The following is a 23,458-nucleotide window of genomic DNA, read 5'->3' on the forward strand; positions in this document are numbered from 1 at the left end:
CAAGCAGCGCCTCTACATTTCACTTTGGCGGCATTGTGCCAATTAACGAAATCAAACCAGTCTCCTGCGATCGTTGCGCTGCTCAAGTGGCGAGCATTGAACTGAGAAACGGTGATAATTTTTAGATGTAGTTTGAAGATTTGAAAATATTGCTGATATTTTATGCGGAATTGTCAGCAACAAGTTTACAGTCTGTTCGGCAGGGTCACCCGTAAAAAAATAAACGATTGATTTTACAGCACAAAAAAATGATTCACAATTAGATCTTTGGGTTACAATACATTTTATTGTATCTTGACAAGATTTTTTTCATTTCCAACGATTCAAATATATTGTTTCTACGATTCTACAATTAAATTTAATGTACACGTGGTGTTTTTAAACAATAAACAAACTGTACATTTGATTGTTTTACAAGAAAACATGTATGAGAAAATTTTATGATTTGAATTGTTACGATACTTAGCAACCTATACATTCTATTGATAAAAGCATGTTCACAATTAATTGAATAGTGTGTAACAATGCATTAAAATTTTTTTCAATAGTCAAAGCAAAATTGTGGATGGTTTTGCAACAGCAAATCGTATTGTTTTTCTAAAATATTTTTTATTCGGGCAGGATGGGGTGTTCATGATAAAATTTATCTAATTTGAAGAGAATCGATACTTTTTGAAGACCATAGATACTTTTAGTAAAATTCAAATATGGTCTTAAGGTAGCGCTTCGCCGTGGTCACGGGAGTTCGCTGCCTATCCCGGGGTTTCACGCACTTTACCCAAAACTGTGAGAAAACGGGGAAGAAAACGGAAATTCCAAGAACATACGATTCTAGATAATTAATTTTTCTATCGATTCGTATATAAATTGTGCCTGATAAACATTTTTATCGAAAGATTTCGTGCGAGTTATAAAAATAAATGAGTTTTTCCTTATTCTTTCGCACGCACACAATGTCAACGCATGCATTGGGGTGTGCAAAATGCTACATGCGGTAGACGCTAACAACATTTCTTTTGTTTTCGTTGTCCGTTCTCTCTGCTTAAACGTTGAATATAGATGAGTAGAAAATGTAAGTAAGTGTTACTACTTTGTAAAATAATTTCTATTCATGTTTCAGTAGAACCAGAAATCAGTAAAGATTTTCATCGCTACTAGCTTTGACGCTTTGTTGAAAACGTAGCACATCCCTACATATGCGAGTTGTTTATAGCGAGAAAAGGAAAAAAGAAAACCAAATTTTAACAAAACTCGCACGAAATCTCCCGAAAGAAAAGCTTTCTAACTGATATTTTTCGCCAAATGCATAGTAAAATCATTTACCTACAATCGTATGTTTTTGATTTTTCGTGAATCGGGTTAGTATTTTAGAAATTTGCAATTTAGGGTGAACTTTCGGTGACAAAGCAAGAGGAAGCAGTGAATTGTCTTGCTTCGACCTGACCACGGCGAAGCGCTACCTTAAGAGAGTGGGACAAATATGGTCTTAAGAGTGGGGGGCTGACATAATGAGTGCCTTCAAAAAATGGGGTCTGGATGTGAAATTTATAAGGGGGGTTTAAAGGATAAATTGTTTATATAATCGATCATAACTTCGAAACAACTCAATAGATTATTACCTAACTTGGCACAAGTAATTCTTACTGTTCATAAGTAACTATAAGGGATATTTTAAGGAGAAGAGGGGGAGGGGGGGTTTGTAGTAAGTGTTTCATAACAGGGAGAATTTCAGACAAAATGTTTCGAATTTTACGAAATCGACATTTTTCGACTGACACAGACAAATTTGTTTGTATACAATCGGAATAATTCCATAACAACTCAGTGAATTATCACCAAATTTGGCACAGGTACTTCTTGCAATTTAGAAACGGTAATAGGAGTAATTTTTATGTTTCTTGGCGAGATCAGATATTCATTGCACAGGTGAACAAATGGGTTGCAGTTTGTAGCAAGTGCCTCTAAAAACGGGTGTCTTTTCTAAAATTTATTCAGGAAAATTCAGACTAGGAGACTTGAAAATCTTGAGCGATTACGTGGAAATAATGATGTCATAAGATTTTTCTACAACGAAAAGGGAATAGCAAGTGTTTATGGAAACCTAAGATATTGTAAATCGGATGTGACGAGAAACGTTAATTCAAGTACGTTACGAGCATTTAATCTTTTTGGAACTCAGAGTTTTCTAAGAAGGTATTTATAGAGGGAAAGGTGTTTTAAATGTTTACGAAACATTTTCGAGCAACGCCGGGTAATCAGTTCAGCACAAGATTTTGCCAAATCTCGGGAAAATGATGCACTTTGCCGAAAAATCTGTAAATCTTCTAAACGAATCTCGGGAATCATAAAATTGATAACTGAGCGATCAGCAAAATTGTCGAGAATTGGATCCAAGTGTGTAGGAATCAGTTCCAGAGCCATAGTTTTAAATTATGAACCTATTATCTGGAACTTGTTTCTGAAATTAAATTCTAAACCTGAAGTTTCCTGTTGCTGCAGGTTTAAGGCGACTGCTCGCCACGACCTCCGAATGTGAATGAGAGCTCGACCTGAGTGTTTGAGGCAATATACCACGTAGAAGGTTTGTTTGTTACTGATGTTGATGGAAGACGTCCTCACCACGGGATTAGGATAATTTCGCCGAACGCCATGTCGTCGAAAGGGTCTTTTCGCCGAATTCTTTGATAGTCTTCATATCGTTAGAATTCATATGTAACAAACACAAATGAAAAATGATAATGTTTACTTCCGCTTTGTTGAACTACAATCGTACTTCTGATATAATCCAGAAAGACTTGTATGATTTATTTGTTTGCTTTTTTATTTTTTATATAATCTTCATAACGAAATTTTCAAGCAAACTTATCTTGCCTGACTACATTTGATCATTTCAGTAGTCGAATTAGAACAAAAGGAATGTGAATAACTGATGGAATATTTCTTGGGAAAATATTCCAAATCTAATTTTGTTGTACGGGTAAACCTATTTCGTTCTGAAAAAATCTCATTTAATCCGTCCTAAACTTTCATGAACATTCTAAAAACAGTTAAATTCGTGCCTATTGTTTGATTAGATAAAGTTTAGACGGGTTTAAATTCAATTTCTTGATAGCGACAACGAGGTCGGACAGCACACACCCCAGAATGATGCAGTGAAGCCATGCTAGTCTATTTTTCACTAGCGTCAATCTAATCGATAAGTACCCAGTATAGTTTATCCTTAGGAAAAAAAGCAGTATTGGGGTCATTATTTAAAATGCACAGCTATGTCAAAATGTGAAATGTTTTTTTTCTAATTTGATCTGAGCAGATTCGGGACTAACAATCTGCGACCCACTCGAAAATATCTACCAGCTGTCGGCTATTCGGATTGTCGAACACAATTCGCTAGATGGGGTACAGTCCGAATGATGTTTCATGCATGTTAGAGAACGAAATTAAACGTTTTCTTTCCGCTTCAACTGTTGTGTTGTATAGAAAATTGTAGAAGCTTAAATGGACTTCCATTCGCAATTGATTTGACCTTGGATACACATGTCCACCGACAATCGTTCCCATTTCCACAAAAGCTTTCATTTTAATTTGTTTATGAAATCATTTATAACTCAATTTCGCATTATCGCCTCCACAGCCTCCACATGTTAGCTTTGTTCGGCAGCCATCAGATTGTCCACTTGGCGTTGTCACAACTCGCACGGAACCAACCAACCGAGAGTAGCTACGTATGAAATATTATATGAATGAATTTAGCAAATAGCAGTCAATTGAGATGATCTACATATTTATGCGACGGGAACACCGAGTGACGTTTATGGTGTGAATTCAGGAAGCAAAGTTCATGTGGCGTTCCGACGAAATTAAGCTTTCGAACTGCTCTCTCTCTCTCTCTCTCTCTCTCTCTCTCTCTGTTCTGGACGATCCGGACGGATTTATGCTTCACTGGAAACTTTGCGACCACAAACTGACCGAGTTTCAAATTGAAATATGCAAAATAATTCTGCTTTAATCCGCGCCACCAAAAGCAGACCGTGCGTGTCTCGGTTCGGGTCCGGTCGGGTTGGGTTTCCCGCCGGACCAGGATCCATCATTTCAGTACGCGTTTTCTCCGCTAAAAAGGGGGGCGTTTAGGACAGTTTTACAAACTTCCATTTCCGACTGACAACGCAGCGATTTGAATTTTAATCGTCCCTTTGCTGGCTAGGGATTTCTGAAATCGTGACTTTGGTCGGTATTTCTGCTGACCTCGTGTTTTTCTTTTGGCCTTGCCGAGATAGGATTTCGGGTTCATGGTGACATTCGAAACAATATTGGTCAAATGAATCAGACCAAGTTAAATGCATGTGTAAGTAATATAAATCAGTTTTTTTGAATTCATTAAATTCGGTCGCGGTGATATGTTAAATTGGTCAGAATCAGAAATTGGAATGCATTTTAAAATTCAGAGAGCGTCGAACTAAAATAAACCACACCGCCAACCCGTAACAAATAGGTGAATCACGGAAACGTGATGCATTCTCTCTGATACCGAACCAGTCGGAGAAAAATGCAGCAGTTTTTACGTTCCGGAAGCACGTTTTTCAACAACCACCAACACTAGCAGATATTTTACTGGTGAAGCAACAGTAAAGTCCGGGAAAAAAAACCGCTCTTCTAACCAAGTCGATAGCTTTTCGCATAGATTTGCACAAAATTTTACATTCTTCTTTTATGCACTCATCCAAGGTCGTTTTAGTGGTTTCATCTCCTAACTGGTATTCCGGACATTCCCGCTGCTCGAATAAGCCACCTTAGAATGGCTCTGCATGAGGATGAATCTCCACGAAGCCACGAGATCATTACAGCAACGACAGTGGAAATGCAAATTCCGTTTCACGGTTTAATCGAAGTGCCGAAATCTGCCGCGTTTGGCATCGGTGAACATGAAGCTAACCGGCTCACAATGAAGTCATAGCCGAAGTGACTTCAATTAGCAGAAAAATGCTTTTGTTTTCGTTGGCATGAGAACTGTTTTCTTTGTTCAAACTTTTTTTTATAAATAAAATTGGACTCGCTCTTTTGGCACATAAACCATATTTTCCATGGCCTTCTCCGAATAGCTTTCGAAAGATGCAAAATCTTGCCAAAATATAGTGGAGTTATGATGAATGATAAATAAAGATAAAAGATATACATTTCACGCTGATTAGATTGGATTACATTGAATTGGATAATATTAAGGCTAGCATTAGTTTGATTGTTATTTATGGTAATTCTTAGCACAAATGTGTCACCGTGATGGTTTCATGTAGAGTCCCTGGACACAATCTTTTTATTATTTGCATTGAAAACCAGGCTAAATTGATGGACTTCAAATGACATTTTGATGGGAAAACTTGAATTCGTGTCAGTATTTGGTTTGGTTTTCTATATGAGTAAAAATATAGTAGAATAAAACTAAGCGAACAGCTGAATTTTCCAAAAAATCGTTTGATAGAACGTTGTTTTTGTTCCCTTAAAATACAAACCTAAGCGATACCCGCTATTGAGAAATTCTGACAGCCGACAGAAGCCCAGCAAGATTCCGGCCACTGTCGAAATTTTACAGGCGAAATTGCATCATTCTCTAGCCACGTGACGTCTTGCAAGATCGCTCTGTCTTCTTTTTTCTGTTCGACTTCATTTGACATTCGTCAATTCTGCATGTACATTGAAACTATTCTTGAGACCAGGTAAAAGCAATGTTTAGTAATGCAAAAGCTATGTTATAGCCCTTGATTCAATCTTCTAATGGAAAAAAATAAAACTAAAGGCGCTAAAAATAAAGAACCGATTTAAATCGGTTCTGCCAGTCTTGTATGGCAAAAATCCGGCAGTCACACAACCCTTATTAATCGCTAGATGAAATTCTCTGCCAAAAACGAAATGTTCCATTGTTGCCAGACTCTTGCCGAAGTTCTGCCAGCATTCCGGCAAACCCTTTTGCAGACGCTGTCTGACGCCTGGGGGGCAATCTGCCAGGCACATCCAAGCGGGTAAATGGGTAAAAATTTTTAAATTTTATTCCGGTGAATCAACGGAAAATTTTAGGTTGCACTTCAATTAAGAACGTGATACATATATTGCTTTCGCAGGAGGAAAAGTTATGTTGGTTCCAGGAGCTACGTGTTTACGAATCTGTTTCGAAATTAAGCGTTACAGAAAACTACCACGAGAGGTATGTGTTTATACGATGAACTTTAACAATCCATTTACTGTGAAGATGTCACATGTTGCTCACTTGTAATGCAGGTGTTTGTATTATCCTTCCGATAAAATGTTAATCGTGTATGTCACTCTGATTTCATATCGATATTGAGCTTTTCAAAGCAAAGTTAAGCAAACGTTTGGTTAACTCTTCAGTTACGACCACTGTTAAAAATCAATCCTAGCTGAAGCTTTCCCCTATAGAAATAATATTTACCACGGTTTCGGTTCAGTATACGCGATCTATTGATTGATCCATGTTGATTTGATCATCAAAACAATTAATTCAAATGAATTTGAAATTCCAAATGAATTGAAGCTAAATCATTTCTTTAACAATTCATAATTTTGGTTTAGATTTAACTACAGTCCTCTTAAATTTTCCAGCAACAAATAATGTTTATTTACTTTACTCGTTTGGTTCAACCTAGGACAGGACCTGATAAATGTTAATTAACTTCAAAAACCAGTTTCGGATCAGCTCGGGATTGGTTGGCATTTGCATAAGCAAGTACAAGTTGTTGACATTTATATTCCCGTTTGTGAGGAATTCTGGTAACCGTCAGAAGACTGGGGAAAATCTGCCCGCCGCGTACAAGTGGGTTACTGCAGGATGGTATAAAAAGTGTTGTCAGTATCGTCGGTAATAATGTAGTTTGAAATTACATATTTTGTTTTTCGGATCATCATTCAGCATTATTAATTTCAATAGGATTTAAGTTCAATTTATTTTTAAGTTCTGTGAATGTGGAAAGTATACTAGTAAATTTAACAATCACTGTATAATGCAAAGAGAAAACCTGAATTTGTCAAAATCCTGTGCAAATTTCAAATTTGCTATACGTTGGAAACACTACTACCACCAACTCGACTATTCGCCGCGATCTTTCAAAACGTTTCACTACGTTCCGGAACGATAACAAAATCCTCGTGTCTGTTATAGAAGTATACTACAACAATTTTAACACTTATCACACGATTTTCCTCAGTGTTAAAGGCAACTTTTTATCCATGTCGCATAAATCACACGAGAATTGGAACGGAATAAAACAAAAATAAACTTGTCATTTTAACCAACAGCCAGCATTGCCAGATTTATCTGGCAAATGCCAGATTTTTCTTGCTTAGCCAGACACTTAAACTAATCAGATTTTTTGCAGATTTTCCAAATTTTCCTAGATTTTGTCAGATCTCGCCAGATCTTTACGGTTTTGGCCTCTATACGATAGATGGTGATACCTTTTTTTGCTCACTGAAAATGAAGCTCCGAGGCTGCCAAACGACATCCGAATTTCGACTGATAATTCGATCTTCGAAGACTGTGCGCAGCAGATCGATCGTAGCGTTGGCTGTGTGGCACGGAGCACCGTCTTGTTGGAACCAAATGGTGTCCAAGTCTTTCTCTTGAAGTAACGGGAAGAACCAATCGCTAATCATGGCGCGGTAGCGCTCGCCATTGACCATGGCGGCGGCTCCTGCCTCATTTTCGAAGAAAAATGGCCCAATGATGCCGCCAGACCAAAATCCGCACCAAACCGTCACTCTCTGAAGATGCATCGGCTTCTCCATGATAACATGCGGATTTTCCGTCCCCCAGATTCGACAATTTTGCTTATTAACATACCCGCTGAGATGAAAATGTCCCTCATCCAAGAAGATGATTTTTTGGCAAAAATCGGCGTCTTCTCCGAGCTGATTTTCAAAGTAAAACTTCACGCGTTCCTCAAGCGTATACACAACCATTTTCGTTCAGCGGAAGGATAAAACTAAGTTTCTGTCAAATCAGAAGTGACATTAAGGTTACCAATGTCGAAATAACCGCTAGTTTAAAAAAAAAGATGGCGGGCCCTGTATATAGTAGACCCAGACAAATCCATATAAATTTTTGAGTTTTGACGTGAAGTGAATGTTGCACCCAAAATTGTGTCTCAAGTGAAAGTGTTCGCCATGCAGAGATTAAGCAAATTTTACAACATTTCTGAAGATTTTTCATGTTTAATCACTTTCATGTAAGCACTTTCAAATCCATTTTCGGACCCTCACATAAATATTTGATTCGGATGATAAAACTTGTGTAAATTAGCGAATAAAAGAAACTCCTATCATGATATTTCATTTCTCTATAAATATGAATCAAACATACAACGAAAAGTCACTGAAATATTGTGATTTTTTACCCATTTTTACACATGATTTTATATGTTAGTGCTTGATTCTAGAGAAAAAATATAAAAAAAACTAACAATTGAAGAATCCAATCAGAGTGATCACCACGAGATAGCGTTATGGTGATTGTTTTGACATATCCGATGTATTTAGAAAAAATTTGGACGAATTTTTCAATTTACTTGAGTTTGAACGAATGCAGATGGCAAACCCTTACAACGGCTGGTTTTCACCACGAAATAGCATGATAGTAATTATTTTCATAAATTGAAATTTTTCAATCTACTTGAGTTTAAACTATGCGTGAAAAAGGATCTCGTGTTGTCATTAAACGTATGATCTTAAATTGCCCTATATACTTGAAAATCTTGGATGAAGTATACAGAGACATAACTGGATGACGTGACTTCAAATAAACTAACTTCCGCTTCCTTAAAACTTTTGAATACAGAAAAAAAATTTTAATTAATTGATTGATTATGTGAATTGTGCGAGCTCCCACTTTTTCGCTTCCCGAGTTATAGCGGTATATCTATACTAGAGAGCGATTAATCTCCGTCATAATTAAATTAAGCGGGACAAAAGAAATCGAAAAAAAAAAAGTTTCGGTCGACCAACTGCGTGCCAAAATAATTTGAATTTACGCTAGTTTTTTAATGGTTGTTCCATTATCTTAAATAGTTTTTTGGTACATAAGCTTCTTTCGCTGAACAAAGTTGGAAATAATTGCCATTTCTTTCCTCCCATTAGGCGAACGAAAGGTAATAAATTTACCCTAACTGCAAGAAAAGATTCCTTTAAATACTACGTCACTATACGTGTCCAGTCAACAAGGTGAAACTAGCGAGAGCAAAAATGCCGATGAAATAAAATATCGCAGTTAGTTCTTTGATGTTTCACAATGTTCCTGCGACCAAGAACTTATTTTTGAATCTGGAACTGCATTTTAGACCTAAATTTTGTATCAGGGTTCTAGAACTAATGTAATAGACAAATCATCACATTCAAGACAAAGAAAACTATTCTTTTTTTGGCCATTCCGCGAATGACAAGCTAGTTCATCTTCGCATCCAATCCATAATGTGGCATCAAGAGATGTCAATGCGCTCATCAAGATTGACACTGTCATCTCGACACACTCGACCACGTGTTTTTGCTTTGAAGCTGATCGCCATCACCGTTTCTCGAAGGTTAATTCAATTATACCCTTGTATAAAGCATAAAATTAAATTATCCTTTCACTGCACAGTTGCTCCCCGATGCGCTCAAGCTTGACAAGTTCTGCTCGATCTATTTTTTTTTCGCACGCCACAAGATGCTTCCTTGGAAAATATCTTGTTTGAATGTCATTCCTTTTAGCACCACTTCCGTGGAATGGTTCTACATGTCAGATTTTTACTCTGCTTATCGAAAAGCAAATGTGAGAGAAAAGTGCCAATTTCGCTTTAACGTGCCCCGTACTCGATGATGGGATAATGAAACACGCTCGTGTCGGCTACATTGTGTACACACACACACCCACACCCACGAACGTGCAGACATTCTTTGAAGAAAAAAAAAAAGGAGAACAGAAAAAATAACTTCAGCAAGTTTGTCTCACAAGGATCGATTGATTGTGGTCTACCTCGCAACGATGCTGGGGTTTCTGAAGCGATAAGATTGAGTCGATGGAGAAAGAATTGGTTTTATGTTAAGGCAGCAGTTCTGCCGGATGCGAATTGGTTGAGCCATTATAAGTAAAGCTTGATTGGAAGAAATAAAAGCTGTTGAGCAATCGAAATTACAAAATGATATTGATATTTCACGATAATAAGTCAACATTTCTCATTCCACTCTGATATCACGGTAACATAAAAGTGTTATTCGACTATCTAGACTCAGATCTCTCTGTTATTTGATAAATGCCCATTCCTGTTTGAAGAGCCTCGAGATTATGGACCCATTCTCATCTGTAACGAAAAAAAAGAAAGGTTCAAATAATCAAACTTAGATGGCGCACCAGGTAAAATTAGCTTTGCGTTAGATTGCCAATTATTATGGTTTTTGTTAAATCGCACGTCATTAACGATTTCTTGGGAAAGATTGAAAATTTTAGCTCTTAGTTTTTCTCTTTTTTCTGTTGAAAAAACGCGCAGAAAAAATGTCAACTTTCATAAAATCTTTCTCACTGATCTGAGGTCATCATCATCACCTACGCTTAAACCCAACCGAATACATACAAACAAACTACAGTCCATCACAAAAATGGTTCCAAGCGTTTAAAGTTTTAGCACCAAAAAAAAAAGGGGGGGGGGACGAATTTTCCGTCGGTTGATAAAACAAACATTCAGGAACAATGCGGTTCGGAATATTGTTTCTAGTTTGGGCGGTTATTCCTCCTTTAGGCTCACTCAACATCAACACGGTACGACAGCATCAGACGACCTCTGCACATCGGCCCGAAACTTTTTTCCCACCCAGAACTAATAGTGACTTCCGTTTTTCTCTCTTTTTTCCTCCCTGTTCGCGCAGGTCTCGGTCGAGGAGTGGTGCAAAATGTGGGATGAGTACGCGCGGGATCCGGACTCCGTGCTTGACTGGCAGTTGAGGTGAGTATAGAGAGGAGGCTGGAGAGTCATCACCTTCGTCCTTGTGCTAGGCGACAATTTGGAACGAGTAGTTTGTGGTACGCCGTACGAACAGAACGTATGCCTCCTAAATGTTTAATCAGTGATAATTGATAATGGTATAATTCATGCACAGAAACAACGTCCATTCTCTTGTACTCCGGTCGACACAGCTGGGACTATTATTAGAATTAGAACGCGAGTTTTTTTTTCTGTGGAATGCCAACAAGTGTCCGTCCGATGTTTGCCGAGTATGACCGGAACACGTCAATCTGTACGAGCGAGTACGTGTGAAGGCATGACAGGGTGCGATTTTCCTTCAGATTTTACCCTCAAATTTTCGACCCGCCTTACTTGTTTCCCTGAACGGTTATTAACATTATTAACACACTCATGAATATAAATTGATTTTTCCTAAGCCTGATACCGTATTAAGGCGGGGAAGTTGAACGAAAGAAAAAAACAGAAAATAGATGCCTTATCCTGATGAGGGTGATTGCTGAACAAGTGAAAGCCCCAAAAAAAAATTTGCTAAGCCTACCCTAATCATATTTTTAGAAGTAGAGCTAATTTTTTAGTGGAAGCAGCTCGGAATTTGTTCGACTTAATATTCCAGCAACAACAGAAACATGCTTGTCATCTCCTTCATTAGAGAATTGATTTCATTATTACGAACGTAGAGGCCTCCCTAGACGTTCAGCTTTACGGACGTTTTCTCGTCAATCTGATGTCGAAACTGAATCAAATCGTTTAATATTTGATACGAAATTTATTACGATTTCTAAATGAATTTCGACTCAAGTGCAACATCCGATTTCTGTTGCGCCGGAACCAGAAACCAGTTGGAAATTCCGTATTGGTTTTGGAAATACCAATTTGTACGGATCGTAGGGCAACGGCTCTCTATTTCATCTGAGCTCCTATTTCCATCTCATCCCTTCACCTCATAACTTTGAACATGAATAATATTTTACAACCTACCGGAAGCAATCTGTGAAATGTTTTAAAATGATTTGAAAAGCTATTGTCACACTTTCCTATTGAAAGAAATGGTTTTAAATTCTTCGGTGATCGTTTTTTTCATATAAAATAAACTCACTTTTCAATTTAGGACACATTTTCGTCTCAAGATTTACAGTTCGTCATGTTTCTGAATATCTACTAATCGATTCGTCTCAAAACATGATCACTATTTCGCACAATTACACTACCATTGAATGTTGGATGACTCCATAATTAGTTATGTTCACTTGCCACTTGCTTGGTAAACGATTAAAAACTTCAAAAATTACCCGACAAGCAATAAAAGTCTTAAAAAATATAAGATGAAAGTTTTTCACTTCGTTCACTTGATTGCGCTTTGTTTTCATCTCATTTGGTTTCGCAAAGTTGCCAAGTTATCTCATAACGTTACAAAACAAAAATTGTTTATCTTCTTCAAATTATCATCAAAAAGTATGTTTTTGGTATCCGTGACATTAGTTTAATTATATTATTGATATTAATATTTCAATAAAACTGTTTCAACTTCGAATATTACCAGAAAGAACGTGTTAAATACTAATGAAATAACCATTGTGGCAAATCTAGTAGCACTGGTTTTATTCCGCTATACGCCAACATAACGCTGTGAAGTGTGTGTGTTTCAACGGCTGTGCACAGAGATGCCAGATATTTTCATAGAAAATATGTATTACTTTGCATAGAAAGTCTATATCTGTTCTATCTGTTTTCACTAATAAAATGATGTTAAAAGATAGTTCTTTAGATCTCCGTAAGTCAATGCCCCATTAATTAGATAATTCAACGAGTAAATTTTTTACCAGTAATAATGTGGAAAAATCCTGGTGGATACGATTGTATCGTTTGAGTTGTATATCTGGCAGCGGTGAGGCAGTTGGTCACCAGAATGCATGCCAGCCATATTTTTCCAGCTGGCAGTTTAGTCAGCCATGCGTATGCGGGTGAGAGTGTAATAGTGGAATATTTTGTTTTGATTGCTGTCGCCATTGCTAATTTATAGGATGAATAAAAGATCAACGATAGGATGGATAAAAATCCATTGAGATGAAATTAGGAGCAGAGTAGTGAAAACATCATTAGTGTTTTTAGCTGTTTTATAAATATTAGTTGAATTTTCAAGAAATGTGAATCAATTCTCAACGTGGAGCAAGGCGAATGAAGTAGTAATATGAAATAGTTACAGTGATTTTAGTGGCTAAATCGGGGTTTGAAGGCGACGTCCTTACAAATGAGATGAAATAGGGAGCCCTTACCCTAGTAGACAACGACTGAAGAATCGCAACTGTATAGCCCCCAGGCCAATCAATGATACAACGCAACGATGCAACACTACGGCAGCCACATCTTCAGTCACGCAACAAGTTTGCTGAGTCACACGCTGTATGTGGCATATGACTGAAGCGCTTCCCAAGCGGCAAATAGTGAACTAACTATTCATGGGTGCAAATATCGGTGGGTTTATAAAAATAGTTGAAAAACTTCATCAAAAGCTGGGAAAACGTCTTCATATTCAGCCGGTGTGCTATTATTGAGATTTATATACATCTTTTTTCTAGTTTTAATGAAAACTAAGCGCTGAAGTGTCCTAAAATTGTGGATTCTAGAAGCCGAGTGCAGAAGACTTTTTTTTCCAAAGAACAAGTAATTTATTTTGGTCGCGTTTTCGATAACAACAACTAACAGTGACGAATAAAACAGTTCGAACCGCTTACGATTTGTGCTATTGTTTAAAATTTGGAAAACCAGAATTTCGAACAAACCAGCCGATAGTTTTTATTGGTACACATAGGGAAAAAAGTTGTGAAAATAATTAAATTTGAGTTTCATGCAATGAAATCTTTTTTACTGAAATTGACAATAGGAAATCTGGTTTGATATAGCAAATATTTCTGCTTGAAACTACAAAACACGATAATTATTTTTTTCCCAGTGGATTAGTTTGTTTCACTCAATATACTGATAAAAATAACAAAGATGTTACTTGTGCGTTCCGGTCAATTTCTTGACACACAATTTTACAATAAATTCAGCTTGCAAAATCAGTTTAAAATTAAATAACTTTAGATAAAGATAATATTTGTAGTGCTTTGAATTCATACATTTGGCAGATGAAATAAATGATAAGATGTTAACTTCTAAAAATTAGTATTCCGACTTACGCTTTTGTTTGTTAAAATCATTCATTTTGTTTGGTGTTTTAGAGTAAAATGGTTTCTTTCGAAATAATTTGAAGGCACGTTTTTGATACATTTTTTCTTCGATTTATGTATTTGTAAGCTACGGGGCAAATCTCTCTAAATTCTGGGCTTCTTCAGGATAATAAACTTTTTTATTCCTAACAAAAATAATCCCGCAATATCTCATCTAGTCCAGCGAAGTTCAACCTAGTTTTGTCTGATTTTGCCAGAAGCGTATATGTCAAGTGAAACGAGCAGGAGAGTTACATTGGTTTATTCAAGTACTATCTCATTTTGGACCATAAATTCGAATCAGTTCGTCGAGATTGAAAAATGTCAGCTTATGCAATATTTGTGAGAACTCATTTTTCTCGGAGATACCCTTTTCATATGCTTAGTTACGAATTAAAGGTGTTCTAAGCCTAATCAAAGTAGCTGCAATTTATCTGACTTCCGGCTCCGGAAATAGCGAAAAAATAGTGAAAAAAAGGCGGGTGGGTAATGTCAGAGACATAACTGGATGTCGTGAATACGAAAACAACTGACATGTTCCTTAACACTTCCGAATATCAATTGTATGAATTATGTACGCATTCCCCTTTTTCACATTTTTCGCAAAAACAAAGAACGCTTCACTTGATCTCGATTACTGTGAATTTCACACAGCGAAAAGTGCACAAATCTAAGCAAACTGTTCTTGATTTGCAGTAAACTGAGGATATTTCCCTACGATTTGCAAACAACAAATCCTAATAGTTCTTTAGAAAACTTTTAGAGCCATTAGAACAGCTGATATTGTGCAATGCTCTCCACCGTTGTTTTTTCCCAATGCTAATGACTGGCAGCTGTGACGTAATCGCTCTTGTCGAAAGCGTGCAGACGACACAAAACACATCTGCTCGCAGTGGCGATTGAATCCAAACTGATTGAATTTTTGTTAAGAGATTTCCTTTTATGTGATTTCGTTTGTAGCTTTTTCACTAATGGGCGGTCCTAACGGCTATGAAAATAGCCGCATACAGAATTTTATTGTCGATTATTTCATTTCGGATTTGCATAATTTATTGAAAAAAACTATCAATATGCTGTAGGCATTCGTTTCTAGCATTCACAAGGACCAAATTGAGGAACTCACTGTGATATTCACCACTTTTCGGAACATTTTTCCCGGACGATTTGTTGTACAGCAGCAGATATTTTGTTCTCTTCCTTAGACCGCGTTCTGATTGGCTGGTGTTGACATGGAGCAAATGAGACAGGTTTTTCAATAGTGTACTATTGAAATACTTCATTGCTTTTGCTATACACGTTTAAATTGAAAAATTTCGATTCTATTGGTAGTTAGATTATATAAATCCTTTCACAGATCACTGAGCTATGAGCTTTAAAAATACGAGAAAGGCAAACGCGCCTTATGAATTATCCTCTTTGATACTCGTTTATACCAAACATTTCAGAAAAGTTTAATTTTGAATTATTTGAGACTATGTCTCAAAACTGAAAATTTTATCATAAAATTGTGATCATATTTCCATGTCGGCATGTCGCAAGTATTATGTTGATTCATTAGATACAACGATAGATATTCACGATCAGAAACTTATTACTCTCTCAGAGGGTAAATTTTGAAAAGGCACCCCATAGTAAAGTAAGTCGTATTCACGACAAAAATGGGTTGTATAGAGGTACAGTAAAGTAAATTCCGCATAATTCTTTAGGAGTATTATTATGGTTCTAAGAAGAACCGAATAGAAGTCTGGAATAGAGAACTGGACCCTGAGTTCAAGACCTAAATTTAGATCCAATAACAGACTCAGAATCCAGTTTCAGTCGCTGCTGGTTCTCGCCTTGATGGCGAGCAAGCGAATGAGAGATGCGACCTGAGCGTTTGAGGTTTTTAACCACGCAGAAGGTGCATTCTCCGTCGCTGCTGGTTAACTCTCGCTGCTGCTGCTGGCTGGTCCTCGCGCCTCGATGGTCAGCAAGCGAATGAGAGATGCGACCTGAGCGTTTGAGGTTTTTAACCACGCAGAAGGTGCATTCTCTCTCGCTGCTGGTTAATAGTTTAACTCCCGCTGCTGCTGCTGGCTGGTCCTCTCGCCTCGATGGCCAGCAAGCGAATGAGAGATGCGACCTGAGCGTTTGAGGTTTTTATTAACCACGCAGAAGGTGCATTCTCTCTCGCTGCTGGTGGAAAGTTTAACTCCCGCTGCTGCTGCTGGCTGGTCCTCTCGCCTCGATGGCCAGCAAGCGAATGAGGGATGCGACCTTTTTTTTTTTTTTTTTTTTTTGCATAAATATCTGTTTATTAATCTTATTTTTGTGTATTACATCAACATTTTACAGTACAAGTGTTTTGACCCTTTGGCTTTTCATCTTTGTTGTTCATACGATTCGTTATTAATATTAGGTGTTTTAGTTACTCTTGTTTTACATACTAATGTTTAATCATAATATTTATTTAAAGAGATGCGACCTGAGCGTTTGAGGTTTTTATTAACCACGCAGAAGGTGCATTCTCTCTCGCTGCTGGTGGAAAGTTTAACTCCCGCTGCTGCTGCTGGCTGGTCCTCTCGCCTCGATGGCCAGCAAGCGAATGAGAGATGCGACCTGAGCGTTTGAGGTTTTTATTAACCACGCAGAAGGTGCATTCTCTCTCGCTGCTGGTGGAAAGTTTAACTCCCGCTGCTGCTGCTGGCTGGTCCTCGCGCCTCGATGGCCAGCAAGCGAATGAGAGATGCGACCTGAGCGTTTGAGGTTTTTATTAACCACGCAGAAGGTGCATTCTCTCTCGCTGCTGGTGGAAAGTTGAACTCCCGCTGCTGCTGCTGGCTGGTCCTCGCGCCTAGATGGCCAGCAAGCGAATGAGAGATGCGACCTGCATAAATATCTGTTTATTAATCTTATTTTTGTGTATTACATCAACATTTTACAGTACAAGTGTTTTGACCCTTTGGCCTTTCATCTTTGTTGTTCATACGATTCGTTATTAATAATAGGTGTTTTAGTTACTCTTGTTTTACATACTAATGTTTAATCATAATATTTATTTTAATTATTTATAAAATGTCTACCTACTTATAACTATCCCTAACCTAATACGTACAAATTTTGAATTATTTGCATTTCAGAGATTGAGCACCTCTCTTCAAATTTCGTGCAGTATTGTTCGAATTTTTGTTCTAGTATATCCAGTGAGGCCATCTCATGTACTTCACTAGTCCTTGTCCAAGGGGGTAGATTTAGAATCATCTTTAAGATCTTACTTTGAATGCATTGAAGCCTAAGTTTGTGTGTTCGTGCACAACCCCGCCAAACAGGGACTGCGTATTCAATTGCGGGGTAGATGATTTGTTTATAGACAGCCATCTGATTCTTCAGGCATAGTTTAGATGTTCTACAAATCAGCGGATACAGAGACCTAATGAGTATGCTGCATTTTTGAACGATTTTGTCAACATGTGACCTGAATATCAGATGTCTGTCAAAGGTGAGTCCTAGATAGATAACTTCATCGGACCATTGAATGACCTCATCACCGAATCGTATTCTGCATTCGTCTGATGGAACAAGTTTTGGAGATCTTGAATGTGGAAACAAGATGACCTGAGTTTTTGCTGCATTGATCACAATTTTCCAGCTTGTAAAATATTCTGTTAAAGCATCCAGACCTGTCTGTAGTTTATTTTTCAGAGCCATAATGACACGACCTTTGTAAAGAATGGCAGTATCATCAGCAAATTGTGACAGAACACCACCACCTGGAAGAGGTGGGATGTCTGATGTGAAAATGTTGTATAGAATGGGACCTAGGATACTTCCCTGGGGTACACCAGCAGGAATAGTAAATCTTTCTGAAAGTGCATTATTCAGAGAAACCTGGAATGCTCTATCTGCAAGATAATTTTTGATAATTTTAATAAGATACATGGGAAAATTATACCGATGCAGTTTAAACACCAGTCCATCGTGCCACACATTATCGAATGCCTTTTCAATATCCAATATTGCCATGGCAGTCGTTTTGGACACTGATTTGTTTTGCTGGATGACGTTGTTAACCCTTGTGAGCTGGTGGATGGTGGATCTTCCTTTCCGGAACCCAAACTGTTCTTCCAGAAATATATCCTGTTCATCTGCAAAAGCAAGAATTCGCCTTTGTATTGACTTTTCAAACAGCTTGGATAGGGCAGAGAGTAAGCTGATGGGCCGATAGCTCTTGGAAAAGGAAGGATCTTTCCCCGGTTTCAAAACTGGGATAACTTTAGCTAACTTCCACATTGAAGGGAAGTAACCAAGCTCCCAGCACCTGTTAAAAAGTTTAGCTAAGAAGACAAATGAGCGAATACTCAAATGTTTCAGCTCAATGTTGAATGTGTTGTCGAAACCGGGGGCCTTCATATTTTTGGATTTTTTCACAAAAGCCATCAGCTCATTCGCAGTGACTCTACTTTCCTCAGGAACTAAGCTGTCAGATTGGTCAACCTCAGCTACGCTATCAGCAACGGCTCTTTCATATGGACTAACAATGTTGAGTCCTAAATTGTGAGAACACACAAACTGCTGGCCTAGCGCATTTGCCTTCTCTACTGGTGTGATTAAAGGTATTCCTTCAGCTGCGTCCTGGGGTGACATCAGAGGAGGAATAGGCTTCGGTTTTTTCTTAAGCACCTTCGTTAAGGACCAGAAGGGCTTTGAATGTGGGAGAATTTCTCGAAGCTTTTGCTGGAAGTTCCTGTTGCGAAGCTCAGATATCCTTTCCTGGATTATCCTAGTTAAGTTGTTATAAGTAGTCTTCCTATCTAGGATGCCAGTTCGTTGATACTGCCTCCGGTAGATATTCCGAAGTCGGATGAGTTTCTTGGTGACACTGTCGATTTGAAGAGAGGAACTCGGCATATGTTGTACTGGAACCGTCCTATCACGAGCGACTGTGATTGAATGCTGGAAGGAAGATAGGGCCGCATCGATTTCCATCGGGGAATCTAGTGGAACATTGATATTAATAAGTTGGTCGGCGATTTGTTGAAATTGGACCCAATCGGTGCGATAATAGTTCCTCCGTGGTTGAATAGGCACTGTTTCTGGTGAAGATCCCAACGTCAATATTACTGGAAAGTGGTCAGAAGAGAGCTCGTAGAAGACAACCGGAGAGCTGTCTATGGCGATGTTGCTGATGAATATATCCAAAATGGAATGAACTCCCGATCTGGAAAGTCGCGTTGGTTGATCCGGAGCGAAGATGTTGTATTGTCCAGCTTCGTAATCTTCGGCAAGTACGAATCCGTTTCGATTCTGTCTTCTGTTTCCCCACAGCTCATGCCGTGCGTTCAGGTCCCCAGCAATGATGAATTTGTTCTGTCGTCGAGTGAGCATAGCCAGATCTCGCTTCAATGATGCACACTAGGGTGGGACAAAATATTGATTTCAGCTCCACTAAACTTTTCGTGTTCCTTTTGGGTCCCATAAGCACCATACAGAATTTTATCTCGATAGGAGAAACTATATTTTCGCGCCCGCGGTTCAAAGTTTGTATGGGATTTAGTATGGAAAAACTAATTTTTAACAAAAAAATCATCTGGAGGTCACCCTATATACTCAAAAACTACAAGGATCAGCCCCAAGGGGTTGTTCGAGCCATTGATGTGGAACAAGGCAACCAAAATTTCTAATGATCGACATTTTCAATTAATCGTCACACTTTTGAATCCGCAAATGCACGAGGAGTCTGCTTAGTCTTTATTATGAACCAACACCGAACACGCGAACCCAGAATATAGACTATCACCCCTATTCTGTACGTCGATCGATTCGAAATATTCCGATCGAATGTGCAATTTCTGTTCTGCATTCCGTTCGATTTGGGTATGAACTCGAATATCATTCGTTCGAGTTGTTAAATTTTCGAACATTACTCGATCGACTTGCTTACGTATTACTTATGTTCGGTTTAGAATCGTTTAGAAAATTTGTTTATACAAGTGTGACAGTTTCGTTTACTAAGAAATTAATAATATAAATAATATAGAAGTGTAAGTAGTTTTGACAGCTTTGATGGTTAGTGTTCGAAATTTCAAGTGTTCCCGAACGAGAGTCGATCGAATCATACAAGTCGAACGGAATAAAGAATGCAAAATTCGAACTCGAACGAAAGTTTAGATTTGTTCGTATCACAAATCCGTCGGATTGCAGAATCGGGGTGTAGATTTGTCATGATTTGTATTTTTTTAGCCGACGAAATTACATCAATAACCCAAATGTATGCAATTATATGTTTGTACATGATTGCGATACAGATATCGATATTTAAGCTTCTTTTCGCCAAGCTTGTGTTCAAGTTTTGTACACAAGTAGTTATTTTTATAGCGTTTCTCTACCATTACTACCATTCTGCGATTTCGGTTGCAGCGATAAACTTTTCCTTATTATCAATCGAGCCCATCTTATATAAATTAGAAATTAATCTTATGCACTCAAAATTTTCCCTTGGGTACTTGTCAATTTCCCAGGCGAAACGACATAACATGGGATTTCATCCAATCTTTCATGACACAAGATCAGGGCATAGCAATTAAAGCTTCAAATCGTTTTATGGCACTTTCTGTCTTGCTGTCTAGCAACAACCTACATCTAGCAGGCTACGCGTAGGACTGAAACGTTAGCTATAATTTTGCTTCTATTTATAGCTTCGCGTGCTTCTAACAGCTTCGCTTTTGCATCATTTGACCAATCAGAGCGCTGCTTTCCCTTTGATATATCGCTTACTCCTTCAAAACCGTCGACTATGGCAGGGAAATCCGGTATGCCGGAGATTTTTTGCAAATAAAATAGGACACTGCTAGCTATTAACCAACATTTCAATGATATACAATTAAAAATACATGGCTATGAACATTCAAATCAATACGTAGAAATATTTCCAATCAAATGGTGACATGATATTAATAATTGATATAAAATTGATTGAGCTGTAATTGTTCAAAACCTGACCACATTTCTACGTGTATTTTTCTTGGGTTTCTAGTTTGCACCCCTATATAGAAAACAAAAATGTGTTCCACATTAAAAATCAGCGGGCATGTAATTTTTATAGGAAATTTAATGAGGAAGAAAACTTTCGAAGACTGTAACATAATCCGACATCTGTAAAAAATGTTATTAAAGAAAAACCGACACAAGGTCCGAACGATGGCTCATTCCTTAATGTATCTAGCACCACTGCTGTTAGTGGTGGTAATATGAGTTTGCTTTCTTTTATTATGCTACAACGGTTGATCTGAGTTGTTGGATGTCTTCACAATAGTTGCTCGGTGTAGTTTGAAGATTTTTTTAAACTTAAAAACCATGTTCCAAAACTCACTGTAAAGACACACAAAAAACTAACTTTTTTATTTGAAGAAATACAATTTTGAAGTTTTCCACAATATTGTTGATGAACTCAAATACTATAACTTCGTCGAAGACATAAACCATCTGTCTCATAAGGTGTAGAAGATATGGACGATAGAAAAATAAGAAACAGAAAAACTTGGAATCAATGTTTTTTCATAGTATTAAATGAAATCATCCATATCTTTTAAACCATATGAGGCAGATGGTTTATGTCTTCGACAAAATTATAGTGTTTGAGTTTATCTACAATATTGTTGAAGACTTCAAAATTGTATTTCTTCAAAAAAAAAAGTTAGTTTTTTGTGTGTCTTTACAGTGAGTTTTGGAACATGGTTTTTAAGTTTAAAAAAATCTTCAAACTACACCGAGCAACTATTGTGAAGACATCCAACAACTCAGATCAACCGTTGTAGCATAATAAAAGAAAGCAAACTCATATTACCACCACTAACAGCAGTGGTGCTAGATACATTAAGGAATGAGCCATCGTTCGGACCTTGTGTCGGTTTTTCTTTAATAACATTTTTTACAGATGTCGGATTATGTTACAGTCTTCGAAGGTTTTCTTCCTCATTAAATTTCCTATAAAAATTACATGCCCGCTGATTTTTTGAGTATATAGGGTGACCTCCAGATGATTTTTTTGTTAAAAGTTAGTTTTTCCATACTAAATCCCATACAAACTTTGAACCGCGGGCGCGAAAATATAGTTTCTTCTATCGAGATAAAATTTCGCATGGTGCTTATGGGACCCAAAAGGAACACGAAAAGTTTGGTGGAGCGAGAAAATAATTTTTCCCATACAACCTTGTCCCACCCTAATGCACACGTACCATCTCGAAGATTGGTTTGTTTGGGGCAGTACGCTGCAATGATGATGATGGGTCCCATCGTCGTTGTAATCTCAATTCCGATGGCTTCTATGAGTTGCAATTTAAAGGCTGACAGAAGCCTGTGCTGAATGGATCGTTTAATGGCAATGGCAACTCCCCCTCCTCTGGTAGTTGCCCTGTCGAGCCTGTGAATCCTGTAACTGGAAATAAAAATAGAAATTTCAGGTTTAAGATGAGTTTCAGTTAAAATAGCAATATCGGCATTCTTCTCTTGAAGAAAGTCGGACAATTCAGCAGTTTTGCTCCTGAGTGAGCAAGCATTCCAATTTACTATAACCAACTCATTATATTGCATATTCGATGATGAATTTGCCTAAGGCGTTGATTTGCTCTAACCGCGTTCTGCAGTTTCGTAGTTTTGTTGTCATTGTTTCAAAAATGACGATCAGTTGTTCAGCAGAGAATAAATCACCAGAGTCATCCTTTGCTTGTGGTTGATTATTGCCCCATCCAGGAGGGATTCTTGAGGAAGATTCTTTTTGAGATCCAGCGGCTGAAGTCTTTGGATTGCTGCGAGGAAGTGGCGGCAAATTCGGAATATCCCTCTTCGGTGGGAGCCGTGGGAAATTAACTTCATCCTTCTGTGGAACATTCTTGCGCGTTGATTGTTTGCGGGACGCCTGTTGTCGAATTTTTGTGAACTCAGCACGTTTGGGACACGATTTGCTAGTAGATGGATGGTCGCCATCACAGTTCACACATTTTACAGCGATGTCATCTAGTAGGCAATCGTTGGTATTGTGTGGTTCGGCACATTTCCCGCACCGACTTTTCATGTGGCAATTCCTCGCTCCATGGCCGTAGTTCAAACAGTTCGTGCACTCTGTGACATCCCGATGTACCGGTTTATACTTTTGCCATTCGATGATTATGTGAAATAACGATTTAATCGTTTTCAGTTGACTCATGGTGATGGAGCCCTTCTCCAGATGAATCAGGTACAGTTGATCTCTAAACTTTTTATCCGTATTATGTCGCT

The 23,458-nt window shown here is 37.9% G+C and overlaps 1 protein-coding gene across 1 annotated transcript in view; it reads left to right on the forward strand.

The window, feature by feature from the left end:
- LOC131434592 (calexcitin-1-like) overlaps nt 1-23,458 on the forward strand; it is a 147,828-nt gene that overhangs the window by 99,285 nt on the left and 25,085 nt on the right. The window contains exon 5 of the mRNA XM_058601446.1: nt 10,900-10,976. Within this exon, the coding sequence (XP_058457429.1) occupies nt 10,900-10,976 (77 nt within the window). The remainder of the gene's footprint in view (nt 1-10,899; nt 10,977-23,458) is intronic.

This window comes from Malaya genurostris, chromosome 1, assembly GCF_030247185.1.
Source record: "Malaya genurostris strain Urasoe2022 chromosome 1, Malgen_1.1, whole genome shotgun sequence".
Lineage (NCBI taxonomy): Eukaryota > Metazoa > Arthropoda > Insecta > Diptera > Culicidae > Malaya > Malaya genurostris.